Consider the following 16,956-nt stretch of genomic DNA (forward strand, 5'->3'; position numbering starts at 1 on the left):
AGACTAGGCAGGAATCCACTTGAGCTCAAATTGGGATCAGGATCCACAGGAGAAGGAATCAGGAAATTGTCTAGGTTTCTCTGAGTAAATATCCCTCAAAAGTTCCTGCTCTAAGCACACAAAATCAGAAACTTGAATTCTTAGGTTAGATTCTAGTTCCTCTATAGATTAGTAAATGGGAGAGAACTGAATAGTTTTATCAGTCAGGATTCAACTACACATTCTGACCAATCAGTAAAGCCAAAAATATTGAGAAATAAGAACAATAACAGCTAATATTTATTGAAGATTTACCAGGGGCCAGGTTGCAATAACCCACGCAATTCTCTGAGGTAAATACTATTATTACTTCAGAGAGGTTATGTAAATTGCCCAAAGTTATACAGGTAATAAAAGGCGGGACTGGGATCCCAAGCGTGCTCACCAACCACTATGCTAAAAAGCTTCATCCTCCCAGGTTATTGTTTCATCCTGTAAGCCAAGGGGAGCCAATGAAAAAGTTTAAGGCCAGCAGTAATGATCATATTTCCACGTCGGATCACACTTGATCAACGCTCTGGAGGGCAAACTGACGGTGAGGCAAGCAAGAGTCTCAACAGATAGTCACAATCAAAGTCACAAATGCTGAGGAACTGAACCCTAGTAATGCAGAGAAGAGGATAAAAACCTAAAATCTTTACCTGGCAAACTTGGCTAGACTTAGTAACATCCTGGATGCTGTAGGTATGGGAAAGATGAAGGCGGCTACCTCTCAGGTTACCAGCTTGGCCACTGTTAGTAATTACTGCCCATCAACTCCAAGACAGAAGGAAGAGCGAGCAGTTTGGTTGTGTTTAGGTGACAGAAGATGACAAGTCCACTTTTTACATAATCAAACATAAAATGAGAAAAAACAACTCCATAGAATTTCCCTCCCCCTACCAAGATAAACTTCCCACTTTCCAGAAACCTTATCTTTGAAGTGAGGAACCCCTAACGCTTTTTCAAAAATAAGCAGCACGCGGGCAGGGGAGGCTGCAGCATCGCCGTCCTCCAGCGCGGCGCCCTGGGTGCTGGGGGACCAGGACCGCGCCAGCTCTGCGGCTCCTCCTGCTCCGCCCGCCGCTCCTCCTGCTCCGCCCGCGACCCCAAGTCCACCGCCGGGACTCACACCACCGAACGTCACCTTCAGCATTCTCTAAACGCAAATCTACATCATGGGAGCTAAAGCGCTGACGCCGAAAGCAGACGTTTAATTTTCCTAAAATTTCTACTTTTCTTTGGAAAAACGTTTCCTTGGTGTTACACTTTCTATTCACTGCAGCGTTTCTACGTTTTATGTCCTAAATAGACCAACAAAATAAGGTCCTTAAGAAATGACAGACTCGCGGGACCAGCCGGGGGTGCAGCAGTTGAGTTCGCACTTCCGCTTTGGAGGCCCGGTTCCCCGCGGGGATCCCGGGTGGGACCTAGCACCGCATATCAAGCCAGGCTGTGGCGGCGTCCCACATATAAAGTGGGGGAGGATGGGCACGGATGTTAGCTCAGGGCCAGTCTTCCTCAAAAAAAAGGAAAAGAAAAGAAATGACAGACTCTCCATGGTGTTCCATCATAAGTAACTGAGCGCCACCAACGGAACCAGCGCTTCAGAAGCGCCCGAACCTCCGGCAAAACTGGAACCAGAGGCCGCCCGAACGCTCCTCAGCCGCCGGCGGAGGGGGCAGGCGCTGCCCAGCCCCGCGCCAACTTCCCGGTCCGCCGGCCGCTTCCCAGGCCGCACACGCCCGAGAAGGCTCGCCCAATCCGCCGGCGGCAGCGGCCCGCAGCGAGCGGAGGCCCTGGACGCACCGCGCCGCTGCCCCGCGCGCCCCGCTCCGGCGCCTCCGAAACGCCCCCCTCAAGTCGAGCCCGCTGGGCAGCCGAGGAAGCCCGGTCGTGGCGAATGCGGGCCGACCGGAAAAGGGCGCTGGCCGCGGCCGGGCCGCGGCCGGGCACCCTCCCTCCCGCCCTCCGGAGCCGGGCCGACCGGCGGCTCCGACCCGGCCCCGCCCAGCCTCCCGCCGCCGGCCCCGGCGCCCGCGCTCACCGAGCTGCCGCCCGCGGCCTGCGCGCCCGCGCGCTTTCCGGGCATGGCTCCCGCCTCGGGCTTCGGCGGCGGCTCCGCGCTCATGCCGCGGTCATGCCCGCGCCGGCTCGGGGCGCTCCGGGACGACGGCGACGCCGCGGAGGCGGCGGAGGGGCCCGCGCCCTCATGGGCTCCGCGCCCCTCGGCGGCCTGCAGATCGGGCTGCGGCGCCAGCGGCGACGCCGAGCGCTGTGAGGACGGCCGAGGCTGGACCCCAGGAGGCGGGGAGAGGAGCGCAGCCGGGGGGCCACCCGTCGCGGCTGCCAGCGGCCTCAGTGGCCCCACGGGCGGTCCGGAGGCCAAGGCCGCCCCGCCCCGCAGCACCTCAAACCGGCCCGGCAGGAGGCCCCGCCCCGGGCTCCGCTCCCGCCTCCGGCTCGGCCGGCGGAAGCCTCCCGGCGCCCCGCCCACCTCAGGCCCCGCCCCCACGTCCCGGCAGCCTTGGCACGGGGCCTGGCGTCGCGCCGGGACGACGTCATCGCCCGCGGTCCCAGTGCCCTTTTCTGTTTCCTGAGTCTGGCGAGCAGAGCCAAGGGGAGTCTCAGGTGTAAGGGGAGTTTTGCAGTGATGGCGCCTCTGGTCTTGGTTGGGCGCCAAACCGCCAGACGGACTATTCCTGATGCCCCCAGCAAGTACAGAGGGCCTCTGACTTAGGATGGTTTGACTTGATTTTTCGGCTTTGCAATGGTGCGACAGCATATGCATTCAGTAGAAACTGTACTTCAAATTTTGAATTTTGATCTTTCCCCTGGCTAGGCGATATGCGGTTGGATGCTTTCTCGGGATGCTGGCAGCGGCAGCGAGCGTGGGATCCCAGTCGGCCACTCGATGGAGGGTAAACAACCGATACATTTAAACCGTTCTGTACCCAGACGCCATTCTGTTTTCACTTTCAGTACAGTATTCAATTAGTTACATGAGATATTTAACACTTTATTTTAAAATAGGCTTTGTGTTAGATGATTTTTCACAGCCAGGCCAATGAAAGTGTTCTGAGCATGTTTAAGGTGCGCTGAGATATAATATTCAAAAGGTTAGATGTATTAAATGCAATTTTGACTCAACGATATTTTCAACTTGCTATGGGTTTATCCGGACTTAACTTCATTGTAAGTGGAGGAAGATCTATATATAGATGGGCACGTTCTGACCACAGGAAGAGAGCCCTCTGGTCTGGAATCCTGAACTGCAAGAGTGCCATATGCAATAACCAGGATGTTCTGTTTCAAAATCTAAAGAGAAACTGATGGAGAGCTTACCATGGGATGAGTGCAAAGGGCAGTCTTAAAAAGCATACGAGCCCACGTTCTAATCCATAACTACTTGATGATACCAACACCAAGACTATGAACTAATTACTCAAAGTCACGATCCTCATCCATAAAATGGAGACAATAGCTTACTTTGGGTAAGATGATGGTGTACAGAAATCAGTTACCACTAATACTGGCTCCATAAATGTTAGTTGTTATTATTATGGGCCCAAAAGGACCTTGTGAGATATTACATCCTATTTTGCAGACGCCAACCTAAGCTTCAAAAGGTAAGCAATTTGCCTAGTTATAAAGGTAAGGTAACAGGTAGGACCTGCTCCACAAGTTTGGAGTACAAATATACTCAGAATTTTTTTTTCTTTTTTGAGGAAGATTACCCCTGAGCTAACATCTGGTGCCAACCTTCCTCTTTTTGCTGAGGAAGATTGGCCCTGAGCCAACATCTGTGCCCATCTTCTATTTTTCATATGTGGGACGCCTGCCACAGCATGGCTTGATGAGCAGTGTATAGGTCCTGCACCCAGGATCCAAACCTGTGAACTCTGGGCCACCGAAGCGGAGCGCGTGAACTTAACTGATATGCCACGGGGCTGACCCCCAGAATATTTTTTCCTGTTAGATGTTTGAGTATCCGGTGCCTCTTCAAAAGAAGATGAATACCTTGAGACCGTAAAGACTTTATGTCTTCCACCTTATTAAAGTCACCCAGGTGGACTTACTGGAGAATAGGATAAATTTGATCAGTTCATTATTGATTTGCATTTTATAGTTTTGTTGCAAAAAGGTTATAGATAATCCTAAAGATTCTTGTGTGCCCTGCTATAGTGTATCTGCTGGCTTAGGACCCTCTCATGCCTTAGGCTGGTATAACCTTGGTGTCTTAGTCAGCTCAGGTTGCCATAACAAAATACTACAGACTGGATGGGTTAAACAACAGAAATTGAGTTCTTACAGCTCTGGATGCTGGAAGTCTGAACTCAGCATGCCAGCAGGTCTGGTTCTGATGAGAACTCTCTTCCTGTCTTGCAGATGGCCACCTCACTGTGTCCTCATATGAGAGAGAAAGAGAGAGCAAGCTCTCTGGTGTCTCTTTTTATAAGGGCCCTGACGCCATCATGATGACTTACCCCCATCTACCTTCATGACCTCATCTAAACCTCAGTACCTCCCAAGATCTCATTTTCAAATTCCATCATGTTGGGGGGTAGGGTTTTGATATGTGAATTTTGAGATGACACAATTCAGTGTATAGCACTTGGGGTACAGAGTTACAGATTAATTTACACTCACTGTTCAGACATTGCTTCCCAAAGCACGTTGATGTCCAAAATTGTCCCTTCCTGTGGGAACACAGAAGTTCTTTTCTTGAGTTCAAGTGATCTACCTAGACTGTCCATTATTGTGGGAACTTTACTGCTTTCTTGGCCTTGACTGGAGACTCTTTAGTTGCAGTAGGAGACTGACAGTATTGTAGAAGCCACCAGCCCTGAATTGAGAGCAGGCAATTACCCCAGAAGATTGTCTCCTACCCTCTACTTAAATATAGCCAGAGAAGAGGATGTGTTAAACAGACCCAGTACCTTTATGAATAGCTGTCATTTTTTGAAATTATGTTCTTTTATTTAGCCAAAGACTGCCTGCGTGTTTCAGCCATGCTTTGATTCTGGTTCTGCCTTCTATACCTATACAGAAATGTCTAATTCCACTTGTTTAAAATGCCAAGATGAACCTGTTATCTTTCCTGATTATCCTCCAAATATATACCAGTTTGTGAAAATCCCAGTTAAGGTGCATTGCCAAAAATATAACACTGTAAATAATATTTGATGATATCACTCTGAGGTCTGGTCCCTTGATCTGTAGAGTCATAAAAGTGATTTTTGAGAGATGAATTGTTTATTGCATTATGTTGATAGTTATACCATAGGAATTAAATAGACCCTTATCTTTACCTTCTAATTAATTCTGCACTAATGGGGGCCAAAGACCTGGGATTCCACATAATTTAATTCAACATCCTAGACTCTAGGAGGGTAATGGCGCTCACTGAAAGATGTGTGTGTTACCTTGTTTCATCCAAGAGTGGTTAAGATATCTCTATCATTTGAATTCATATTAATGAAAAGATGCTCCTCAGGATGTTAATAGGTGTGCAAGAGGAAGAGTCTTCCTCTGGTAGGAAATAACTTTGTGTGTTAAATGACAAAATTAAAGTGTTTTCTTTTTTTGTTGCCAGATTTCCTCAAGTTTTAATATGCTAATGAGTATCGTGATTTTCCAAGAAGAGAATATAGTAAGCAGTGTTTCCTAAACTTACTTGAACATAAATTTTTATTCTTGAAACATTGATTAGTATCTTGCAGATGTGAAGTTTGGGAAATGCTCCTTTTTATCTTTGATTTTGAAAGATGCATAAAATATTATAGAACAATATGCATAAAATACTGTAGCATAGAAAAATTATAAAACAATACTATTGTTTAATCGTTTTAAAAACTTTAATAGAAAAAGAATGAAAGTATTTCTCTTAACAGTAGTTAGCTCTAGAATTAAGAATATTTTTTCATATAAATTTCTGATTTTTTGTTATGAATATGTAATAGCATACTTTTATAATCAGAAAAATAGACATATTTTCCAATCTATAAAAAAAATATGGGGCCGGCCCTGTGGCTGAGTGGTTAAGTTCGCACTCTCCACTTCAGTGGCCCAGGGTTTTGCTGGTTCAGATTCTGGACACAGACAGGGTGCTGCTCATCAGGCCATGTTGAGGCAGCATCCCATGTGCCACAACTAGAAGGACCCACAATTAAAAAAAAATGTGCAACTGGGGGATTTGGGGAGAAAAAAGCAAAAAGTACATATATGTATAATGAATTATATACTTTTTATTAGTTTCCTATTGTTACGTGGCAAATTACCACAAACTTAGTGGCTTAAATCAGCACAAATGTATTATCTCAGTGTCTGTGGGTCAAGAGACTGGCACATATTAATTAGGTCCTCTGGTGAGGGTCTCACAAGGCTTAAATTAAGATGTCAGAGAGCTGACTCTCCCATTTGGAGGGTCAACTAAGTAAAGATCTGCTTCCAAATTCCCTCAAGTTATTGCTAGAATTTATTTCCTTGTGGTCCTGTGACTAAGGGCCCCATATTCTTCCTCACTGTCAGTCAGCTACTTCTCTTAGCTCTTAGAGGCAGTTCTCAGGTCCTTGCCATGGAGTCTTCTCCACAACAGTTTGCTCCTTCAATTATCTCTCTGACACATTACCTTCTTGTAAAAAGCTCACTTGAGTAGCTCAGGCCCATCCAGGATAATCTCTATTTTGATTAACCCAAAGACAGTTGATTAGTAGCCTGACCACAGAATGACATCCCATCATATTCACTGGTCCTCCCTGCACTCTAGTGGAGGGGATTATGCAGCGTGTGCACACTAGGGGATAGGAATCTTGGGGACCATCTTAGGATTCTGCCTACCATACACTTCTTTAGAACAAGGAAATTCTCTCACTTATCTTTGTAGTCCCATGGTCTTGCTCACTGCCCAGAATGGAGGAGATGCTCAGTAAACACTTGTAGAATTAAACCAAGATAATACTGTTTCAAACAGCGTAGTTAAGAAGGAGGGCCTCAAACTGTGAAACTGGGAGTCTTTTCTACTTCATTTTCCTAGACTCATACGGTATAATGGGTATTGTTGATCATGTTTTAGAAGGCAGAAACATTCATAGGTACATAAGGAACAAGTGACAACCTGAAAGAATTATAAACAAGGGTTAGGATGCAATTCTCTAGTTCTTACCTATGTCTATGCCAGGTTTTAGAACTTTAACTGGAATTGTCAGTTGAGGTTCATGTGAATCAGATATCTAACAGTAAAAACCTGCAGTTCTTTAATTCCCAACTTTTAAGAAATAAACAGAAGGAAGTGGTAGTGTGTAGTAATTGAAAGACCAACTTGAGCTGGAACCTCAGTTTCACCACTTACAGGTTGTGGAACCCTGTGAAAGTTGTTCAACCTTCCTAATCCTCATTCTCCTCAATTATAAATTTGGGATAATAATACCTAGCTTATTAGGATTATTGTGATATTAATTACATAAAGCATATCATTTACTTATATGTACATACAGATAATTAATTGAAATAATTAGTTGAGATAATTAATGTAAAGCTCTTAGCAGAGTAGCTCTCATTGTGTTTTCTATTATTTTTCTTTCTTCCTGTATATTCTCTGTCTCCACTCACTGACTGTGGGAAGAGTTGAGTAATATTTGAAATACACACACTTTGCAGAAGTCTTTGACTTTGTTACTTCTTTTAATGTAGACTTCCTCCCTTGTTGAAATAGTTTGGGGTTTTGCTATTTGTTGCACTGCTTATGACTAGGTAGACTATTTTTTCTCACATCCTTAAATTTAAGTGAAAACAAGAGCAACTTTTTTTTTTTTTAAAAGATTAGACATGTTATAATGGTACATGTACATATCCCAAGATTCTAGAAAATTGTCTCATTCTTGAAACCAGTGGTTCTCCGCCAGGGGTGATTTTGCTTCCCAGGGGGCATTTGGCAATGTCTGGAGATGTTTTTTATTCTCATGACCTCCAGGGAGGGAGAGGTTGCTAAGAGGCCAGCGATGCTGATAAATATCCTATAATGGATAAGATAGTCCAGAACAGCAAAGAATTATGCGGTCCAAAATGTGAGTTTTGCTGAGGTTTGAGACACTTGCTTTACACAAAGGAATTTGTATAACGTAATGCAGTCCATGTATTCTTTTCAAAATAAAATATATGCATTATCTCATAAATCATGATGTGTTTACACAATGAAATACCATACAGCAATGAAAATGAACGAACTACAACTATTCTTAACAACATCATTGAATCTCACAAGGTGATGTTGAATAAAAGAAGCCAGACATAAAAGAATATAGACAATGTGATTCCTTTTGCATGACTGAAAAAATAGGAAAAATTAATTTGTGGTGATCAAAGTCATGGTATCACTATCATAGAGGTCTCTACAAGGCTGTTGTCTTTCTGGATCTGGGAGTTGAGTACACAGATGTGTACTCTTGGTGAAAATTCATCAAGCGTATACTTGTGATTTGTCTACTTTTGTGAATGAATGTTTTATTTCAACAGTTATCTGAACAAAAAGGTAAATACATGCTTTATGCCATGCTATTTAATTGTAATGATTATGTCATTACGTGATTAAATCCAAGAGTTATCTCATTATGAGCTAGAGTATTGTTTTCTGATTCCTGGGTCCATAAAATAGAAAATTTTATAGGCACTTTCTTAAGATAACTCCCAGTGGAGTTGTTCTAGAGGGAACAAGGAGGTTTTTGAATTTTGTTTTTTCTTTATCACAACCTATACCGAAGTTTGCTATAACATTGGCAGTACAGTCGTGTGCCACATAATGACATTTCGGTCAATGACAGACCACACATAAACAGTGGTCCCATAAGATTAGTACCACATAGCCTAGACGTGTAGTAGGTTATACCATCTAGATTTGTGTAAGTACACTCCATGATGTTTGCACAATGACAAAATTGCCTAAACACACACTTCTCAGAACCCATCATTAAGCAACGCATGACTATATATATAGAACAAGGTGTGATTGTACTAAGGCAAATTTTAAAATTATTGCAAGATAAGGATGCCATTAGATCATTGATGATAGATATTGCTATGTCAGAGCAGAATGTGCTAATACAGTTCTTTTTCCTGTGCTCTTTTTTTAAGGGGAGAAATCCAAGAGTTTGCTCATTTTGGTTTTATTTTTTTCTTGAGTTTCTTTCCATTTAAATGAATTAATCATGTAGTCTTAAAGCTGGATTTTAAAATTGAGGTAAACTTAATGCTGCATTACACTAAAATCAGGTATTTAATGGTACAATTTGGAGCCAGGTGTTCCCAAGACTACCATCAGGTTCAATGACTCACTAGGACTCAGAATTCAAAAAAGATGTTATAGGAGATGGATGTCGAAAAGATAATGGGGGCCAGCCTGGTGGCGCAGCGGTTAAGTGTGCACATTCCACTTTGGCAAAAAGAGGATTGGCAGTGGATGTTAGCTCAGGGCTAATCTTCCTCAAAAAAAAAAAAAAAATCCCTTTTACAATAGTCACAAGATTGCCCTGTGGCACAGTGATTGATGACACAGCAGGAAGTAGGTCAGTTGTCTTGAGCTGGGTGGTCACAGGTGAGCACAGCAATCAATTCCTAGTCTAGAGAGAGATGCTTATCCTTAAGGAAATGCTAATGTGGGAGAAGTTGCACCTTTATCTTAAGGGCATTTGTTCCTGCCTTTGGGACATAGCAAATGCTTAAAGCAGATAAATAATGCATGCTCAATGGTCACACCAGGCCCTTTTGGAAAAAAATAAGGTTAGGTCAAATCAGCTTTGCACCAAGTGGCTTCCTCATATACTCCAATATATCCTATTGCTTGCCATTTTTATCATATTGATTGGCTGCATGTTTGAAGGAGTAGTCTCCTCTTCCAGACTATACAGACTGGCTTCCCTGATGAAAGACCTTCACCTACAGTTAGGTGTGAGTGTGCTGGCTGGGTGAGGTGCAGCAGCTCCAGCTCTGGGTGAGTGTGTGTGTGTATGTGTGTGTGTGTGTAATAGGGTGGACTCTGGGCAGCTGCAACAACTAAGGTTAGCATTGGTGAAGACTTGGGAGGTCCTTGGCAGAAATGGCTGCAGGTGTATATGATGGCAGCAAGAGCTGCTGGGGTTCTTGGTGAAGAATGCTGAGGTTCTCCTGCTTGCCTTTCCTCTGCAGGGGATAGTTATGGATGAGGGGATCCCTCTTGGTGCTGAGGTCCTGGGCACAGGTGTGTGGGGTCTGGGATGTGGGCATGTGCACAGCAGCACCAGAATCTGGGGTGTGCATGATGGCGCTGGGCTGAGGAGGATGGAGTGGCTCCAGCACCAGAGGGTCAAGCAGTGGCTCCTTCTCTGGGGAGCATAGTGGCACAGACTCCAGGCACCTCCATCAGTGGCAGTCAGTGTTGGCCAATAGTGTGGGTATCCTCAGTGACAAAAGCTGCAGCTGTCTGTAGCACAGGTGAAGCCTGCTGGACTCCTCTTGCTTGCTTTTTCCCCCAGTGAAGGAGGCTGCAGCTGAGAAGATCCTTCTTGGTGCCTAACTTTACTGCACCAGGAGATGGGTGTCACAGGTAAAATGCTTCCTCTGCTTTTCTATACAGACATCCTGTGTTTTTGTTCTGCTGGGCTCCTACAGCTTCTTCATTGTACTCCAGAGCTCCCCAGAGCTATATTTTTTGGTAAGTAGTTGTTAAATTGTTGTTTTTGTTGGGGGACAAGAGTTGGGACCTCCTAAGTCCATTATCTTTTTTTTTTTTTTTTTTTGAGGAAGATTAGCCCTGAGCTAACATCCACTGCCAGTCCTCCTTTTTGCTGAGGAAGGCTGGCCCTGAGCTAACATCCGTGCCCATCTTCCTCTACTTTATATGTGGGACGCCTGCCACAGCATGGCTTGACAAGCAGTGCCATATCCACACCTGGGATCCGAACTGGCAAACCCTGGCCACCGAAGTGGAATGTGTGCACTTAACTGCTGTGCCACTGGGCCAACCCCTAAAAGGGACTTTTCAATCATGTGTGATACATGCTCTTTGATGGTATATGAATACTCTATACACTCCCACTTCTTTGGAGTGCTCCATTTCTTTGTGGAAGGACTCTCCCAGGCTATCTGTTCCTCACATTTGGCTCATGATAAACTCGCCCCAGTTTTGATTTATAGATTGGTTTTGAGTTATTTGTGTCAACAAATGTAAGACTATAAGGAACACAAAAAAATCAAGGAAACATGATACCATGAAAAGAATGCAGTACTTTTCCAGTAATGGATCACAAAGAAACGGAGACCTATGAATCACCTGAAAAATAATCCAAAATATTTGTTTTAAAGAAGTTTGTTGAGCTACAAGAGAACACAGATGGATAACTCAATGAAATCAAGAAAAAAATACATGAGCAAAACAAGAAGTTCAACAAAGAGATAGAATCAAACAAATTTTGGAATTGAAGAATAAGTAAAATGAAAAGTGCAGTAGAGGCAACGGCAGACTCAATCACACAGAGGAAAGAATCTGCAAATTCAAAGACAGATCTTTTGAAGATTTCCAGGAAAATCCTGCTGTGGTTTCTATTGGCATTGTTATTAATATATAATACAGTGACTAAGATGAAAATTACATTGGATAGGATTAATGACAGCTCAGACTTAGCAGAAAAGATTAGTGAACTTGGAAACAACAATAGAAGCTATGTAAAATGAAACAGAGTGAAATACAAACTGGAAGAAAAATGAAGAGTGCCTCATTTTGTGTGTCACAACTCTAAGTGGCCTAATCTATAATTTGAGTTCCCAAAGGAGAATGACGAGGAGCATAGAAAGTGTTTGAAGAAACGGTCAAAATTTTACAAATTTCATAGTCTATAAACCCACAGATCCAAGAAGCTCAGCAATCCCTAAGCACAAGAAACATGAAGAAAACTACACCAAAGCACATCATAATCAGTTTGCTTAAAAGTAGTTAGCAGAAAGTCTTAAAAAACAGCCCAAGAAATATACAAAGAACAAATATAAGGATGACAGCCGAGTTTTCAGTAGGAGATGGTGGACCTACGTCTTTAGAGCATTGAGAGAAGAAAAGGGCCAACCTAGAACTCTGTTGGTATTTATTTTTGTTGTTCAAATTTGGAGCTCTTTCAGGTTTTATCCTGTGTCCTTTTGAGAAATCTTTTTTTTTTTTCATAATTTTGTTACTTTCTGACATTACGAGATACTCCAGGTTCATCTTATCTTGAATTTTCTCAGCCCAGCCCTATCATCAGCCATTTCTGGTTCCTTTTACTAGAGACCAACGTTTGAGTGCTGGGTATGCTTGTTGCTACTGAGGTGTTGATGCTTCTAGACCCTCTCATGTATACACATATCTGTATTTATTTCTATATCTGTCTGTTGTTTCAGAGGATTCACCTTAGTTGGCTTTTTTTTAATGGAGAACTATCCTTACTGAATCTTCTCAATTTGCATTCCATCCAGCACTAGGCTAAAAGGCAAATGTGACTTACCTTCTGAAAAAAAGTATGTTAAGCTGTTATGCATTCTACAATGATTCAGAATCAGATTGAGTGGGCAAACATTTCATAAGGAAGGATGGAATTTTGAGTGAGCCAGGCAGACAGAGTTTATTCTACAATGTGTGTGAACTATGTAAAAAGTTAGGAATGTGAGGACTTTTTTCCTTTTCCTACTTCTCTGTTTCACGTGCTGGATATGCACATGCTGCCACCTGATACAATCTCTATGCCTAAAGCAGGAATTGTTGCTGATATAGGTCAACTCCATCTCCTTGCCGCCCCCTCATAATAATTTATCACATGTTGCTTTTCTCACCTCCTACCTCTCTCTCCACCCCCACATCCAAGCAATCATCATGCTTCGCTTATTCTAAATCTCAAATCATTCTGTGCCTGCTCAATCCTACTGCCACTGCCTTAGTTCATATGCTTCTCGTCTCTCAGGAGTTTAGCGTCTTTGTCTTTGGGTTCACTTCCACCTATGCATACTCCCTTTAAGCGAAATTGGTCTTAATAATACAAATCCATCTTACTGTGTCACTTCCTTGCTAAAAATTCCTCAAGGTCTCCTGTTGTTATGCAGAATAAGGCTCTAGCTCATTAGCATGATATGCATAGCTCAGTATCTAGCGTTTGCCCACCTCTCAGCCTCATAATCTGGCATCCTTCTACACCCCTGTCATTGTGTTCCCATACCTGAGCCTCCTCTGTCTGGAATAGCTTCTTCTCATTCCCCCCAACACAGGTGTCCTCTCCACCAGGTCTTCCTCATCTCCTCTTCTGCATCACATACACTTTCCTTGCGCCTTCTTTGAACTTGTGTATATTTCTTTGTGAACATGTAATTCTCTAAATGTTAAACACCTATTTCTCATCCAAAGAGATAGTGAGCACATAACAATATTTCATTTATCTCAGTGATAAGAAAACTCATAGGGGCTGGCCCAGTGGCGCAGCAGTTAAGTTCGCACATTCTGCTTCTTGGTGGCCTGGGGTTCGCCGGTTCAGATCCCGGGTGTGGACATGGCACTGCTTGGCAAAGCCATGCTGTGGTAGGCATCCCACATATAAAGTAGAGGAAGATGGGCATGGATGTTAGCTCAGGGCCAGCCTTCCTCAGCAAAAAGAGGAGGACTGGCAGTAGTTAGCTCAGGGCTAATCTTCCTCAAAAAAATAAAATAAAATAAAATAATTTAAAAGAAAGAGAACTCATAAAGTAAGTTCAAAAGAGAATTTGAAAAACTAGGATTGTTACAGTGAATGAGAACAAAAATGAATAATGAAATAAGATAGCTAAATTGGATGCAGTTCTAGTTAATGTCCTATAGGGCAATCAAACTGTAACATTTGGTGTTACCTTGTTTTCTCACCACAGAAAAGAAAACTCATCAGTTTCTTATAGGATAACTTCTAACTTTACAAGGCTGTAAAATATCTGGGTCTAATGTTTCAATAGAAACTCTAATACACACTGTAGATATTAGATTCTAGTTCTGCTAATTGCCTTTGAGGTTTTGTTTCCCACCTGTAAATTGGACTGGATGCTGAATTCTTCCAGTTTCCACAAATATTTGGCTACAACTCTCCAAACTAATACTTCCAATTTTTCTCCCACTTTTGACTTGGAATCATTGAAAAATAAAGCTACCATTTTCCTGAAGCTCTGCAAACTGAAGCTGAACAACTTGATATAAACTTAAGAGAAATCACCACAATAGCCCATATTTAGACAATCTTTGTGCCTGTTGCTGTGTAAGCCACTCGGAAAGTTTACCTGAACACCTGATGACATCATCAGAGACATTTCAAACTGCAAAAGATGCTTCAACCCTAACAACTAGAAAACTGGCTGCCTTCAGAACTCAGAAACTTAGACTATAGTCATCTCCAATCATTAGCCATTGTTTTTCTTTTGTTTCCATAGGAATGCGTCTTATTAAATACCTGATTGCTTGTACCATAGGCCTAATTTTGGGAGCCCACCTGCATCACCACCTCTAAAATGAGACACAAACTTTAACTTAACTGATCTAACCTCAGGACTAAGAAACTGGTTCAACGAGATATGGAGCAATCTAGCAACTCAGGACAGGTTCAAACCTACTTACACCAGATGGCCCAAGATGCTAAAATATTTCCCAGTATTACGCAAATCTTTGAACAGATTCCTAGGGCCCCCAAGATCGCTGACTTAGCTTCATTGAAGGATCCTTTCAAGTTTGGGACAATAGCTAACGACTAGATTTCAGACTATTGCCTGTATAATTATGATAGGATTTGCTTCTGTAATCCTATTTAGATGTGTACTTTCTGGGTTACCGTGTGCCCTATTCTTGACCTTTAACAGATCAGCTACCCAGCAGTTAGTGTCCTCCATTGACTCTGCCGCCTCCACATCACAGGGTCGATTGTAGCGGCAGCCTTGGTTCTCCTTTTTGTAATGCAAGTGCCTGACTTAAGGTTTGATTGCTGAGGCATTCATTTCAAAGGGGCGTCCACGGCAAAGAGGGCTATCTTGAATAAACACATTGCCAGCCACAGGACTAGATAAAGAACCAGGCCGCCTCCCCACACTGAGGGGCCTTTGTTTTAGAGATCTTGATTGATTTCAATAACTGACCACTTGGACTATTTTTTTTTCTTCTCATGCTTTAAATTACTGCTCTTACGTTTTAAATTCACCAATGAAGAGTGAGCCTGTAAAACTACTACGCCCCCACCCTTGACCCTATTAAAAGCAGAACCTCAGGCTCACATGCTCTCTCTCTCTCTCCCCCCATGACCTCACTGTGTGGCCCTATGTGTGCTGTGTAATTTCTAGGTCTTACAACTAATAAACGTTATTTTTTTCAAAGTTTCCTGATGGTTATGGCTGAAGGACATCTTGCAATCATAATAAGAACCATAGGGGCCCATCCAGACACATTGGTTGTTGATAGGCTGACATGGCACAGAACACCCTTCAAGGTATAAAGCCCATAACACAGGATTACAAGGCTCAGGGCCTCATGATCACTTGCTCTAGTCGGTGTAATACTCCTATTTTACCTGTGAGAAAAACCAAGGGCCAAGGGTGGAGGTTTGTCCAGACCTCCAGTAAACAACATTGTTATCTTTCAACACCCTGTTCTTCCTAACATCCATCCCAACTGAAAGCAAATTCTTTACTGTAATTGATTTAAGCAGTGCATTTTTTACTATTCCTGTTGAAGCTAGCCAATACCTTTTTGCCTTTACTTGGAAGAAGAACAATTCACCTGGAGAGTAATGTCTCAGGGTTTCACCAAGAGCCCTTTTTATTTCTCAGAAACCCTAACTGCTGGTCTGGATGATATCAAGTTCCCTAGGGATTCTACTTTGTTGCAATATGTGGACGATTTGCTTCTTTGCTCTCCCTTCCAAACCTCCTCACGGAAAGACAGCATCCACTTGCTAAGGCTTTTAGCCTTAAAGGGAAACAAAGTTTCCAGTGAAAAATTGCAGTTTGTCCAAACTCTCATCAATATTTAAGACATCTGGCATCAGAACAAGGGCTACACTTAAATCCAGCTAGGCTTTATGGTGTCCTAAGTTTCCCAAAGCCGGAAACTAATCATCAAATGTGACGTTTTCTTAGTCTAGCTGGTTATTGTTGAATTTGGTTTCCAGATTTTTTTCGTAATGGCCAAACCTCTGTATGTCTTACTAAAGAACGACAACCCTGACCCAATTTTACAGGAAGAATGAATGACATATGCTTTACAGCCCTAAAGCAGAGTCTAATGAACCCATCTGCCCTTGGGCATCCCAATTATCAGATTCCCTTTTTCACTTTTGTATGTAAAAAGGAAGGAAATGACCTTGGAGTACTCACCCAGAAACACAGGACACCATTGGCCCATAGGGTATTATAGCCAGCAACTGGACCCTGTGGTATGGGGATACCCCCTTGCCTTAGAGACATTACTGCCACTGTCCTTTCAGTTAAAGCCACTGAGAAAATAGTTGTGTGATCCTCTTTAACCACCTTTGTAGCTCATGCAGTAGAAGCTCTCCTGAATTCTCATCACACTCAACGTTTTTCAGTCAGCTGCCTCACTGCCTATGAAATCCTTTTGCTAGCTGTTCCTCACATAACTCTTCTATGGTGTAATAACCCCAGCCCTGCTACTCTTCTCCCCTCCATTGCTGAGGAAGCCCCTCACAACTGTGAACAGTGATGGATCACCTCCTGACCCCTTCTGATGATCTGCAGGGAACTCCCTTTAGTGATACTGACTTCTCATGGTTCATTGAGGGTTCTTATTTAAAAGGCAAGAATGGTAAATATTGTCCTGGATATGAAATATCAACACCCTTTGATCTAATGGAAGCAGCAACTTTACCTTTGGCTTCTACAGCCCAACAAGCTGAAATATACACACTCACACAGACCTGCACTCTAGCC

General features: G+C 43.2%; 1 protein-coding gene and 1 long non-coding RNA gene across 3 annotated transcripts in view; one reads left to right on the forward strand and one right to left on the reverse strand.

Moving 5' to 3' along the window:
• The window catches only part of MFSD14B (major facilitator superfamily domain containing 14B), an 86,268-nt gene extending 80,257 nt beyond the window's left edge, over nt 1-6,011 (reverse strand). For both annotated transcript variants that reach the window (XM_044756581.2, XM_044756580.2), the window contains exon 1: nt 2,066-6,011. In XM_044756581.2, the coding sequence (XP_044612516.2) occupies nt 2,066-2,809 (744 nt within the window). In that variant the 5' untranslated portion in view covers nt 2,810-6,011. The remainder of the gene's footprint in view (nt 1-2,065) is intronic.
• LOC106842334 (uncharacterized) lies at nt 2,801-15,381 on the forward strand. Its single transcript, XR_001400896.3, has 3 exons — nt 2,801-2,939; nt 10,625-10,702; nt 14,175-15,381. It is a non-coding gene; the product is annotated as an uncharacterized lncRNA (long non-coding RNA).
• Nucleotides 15,382-16,956: the final 1,575 nt, after the last annotated feature.

Source organism: Equus asinus, chromosome 23 (assembly GCF_041296235.1).
Source record: "Equus asinus isolate D_3611 breed Donkey chromosome 23, EquAss-T2T_v2, whole genome shotgun sequence".
Classification (NCBI taxonomy): domain Eukaryota; kingdom Metazoa; phylum Chordata; class Mammalia; order Perissodactyla; family Equidae; genus Equus; species Equus asinus.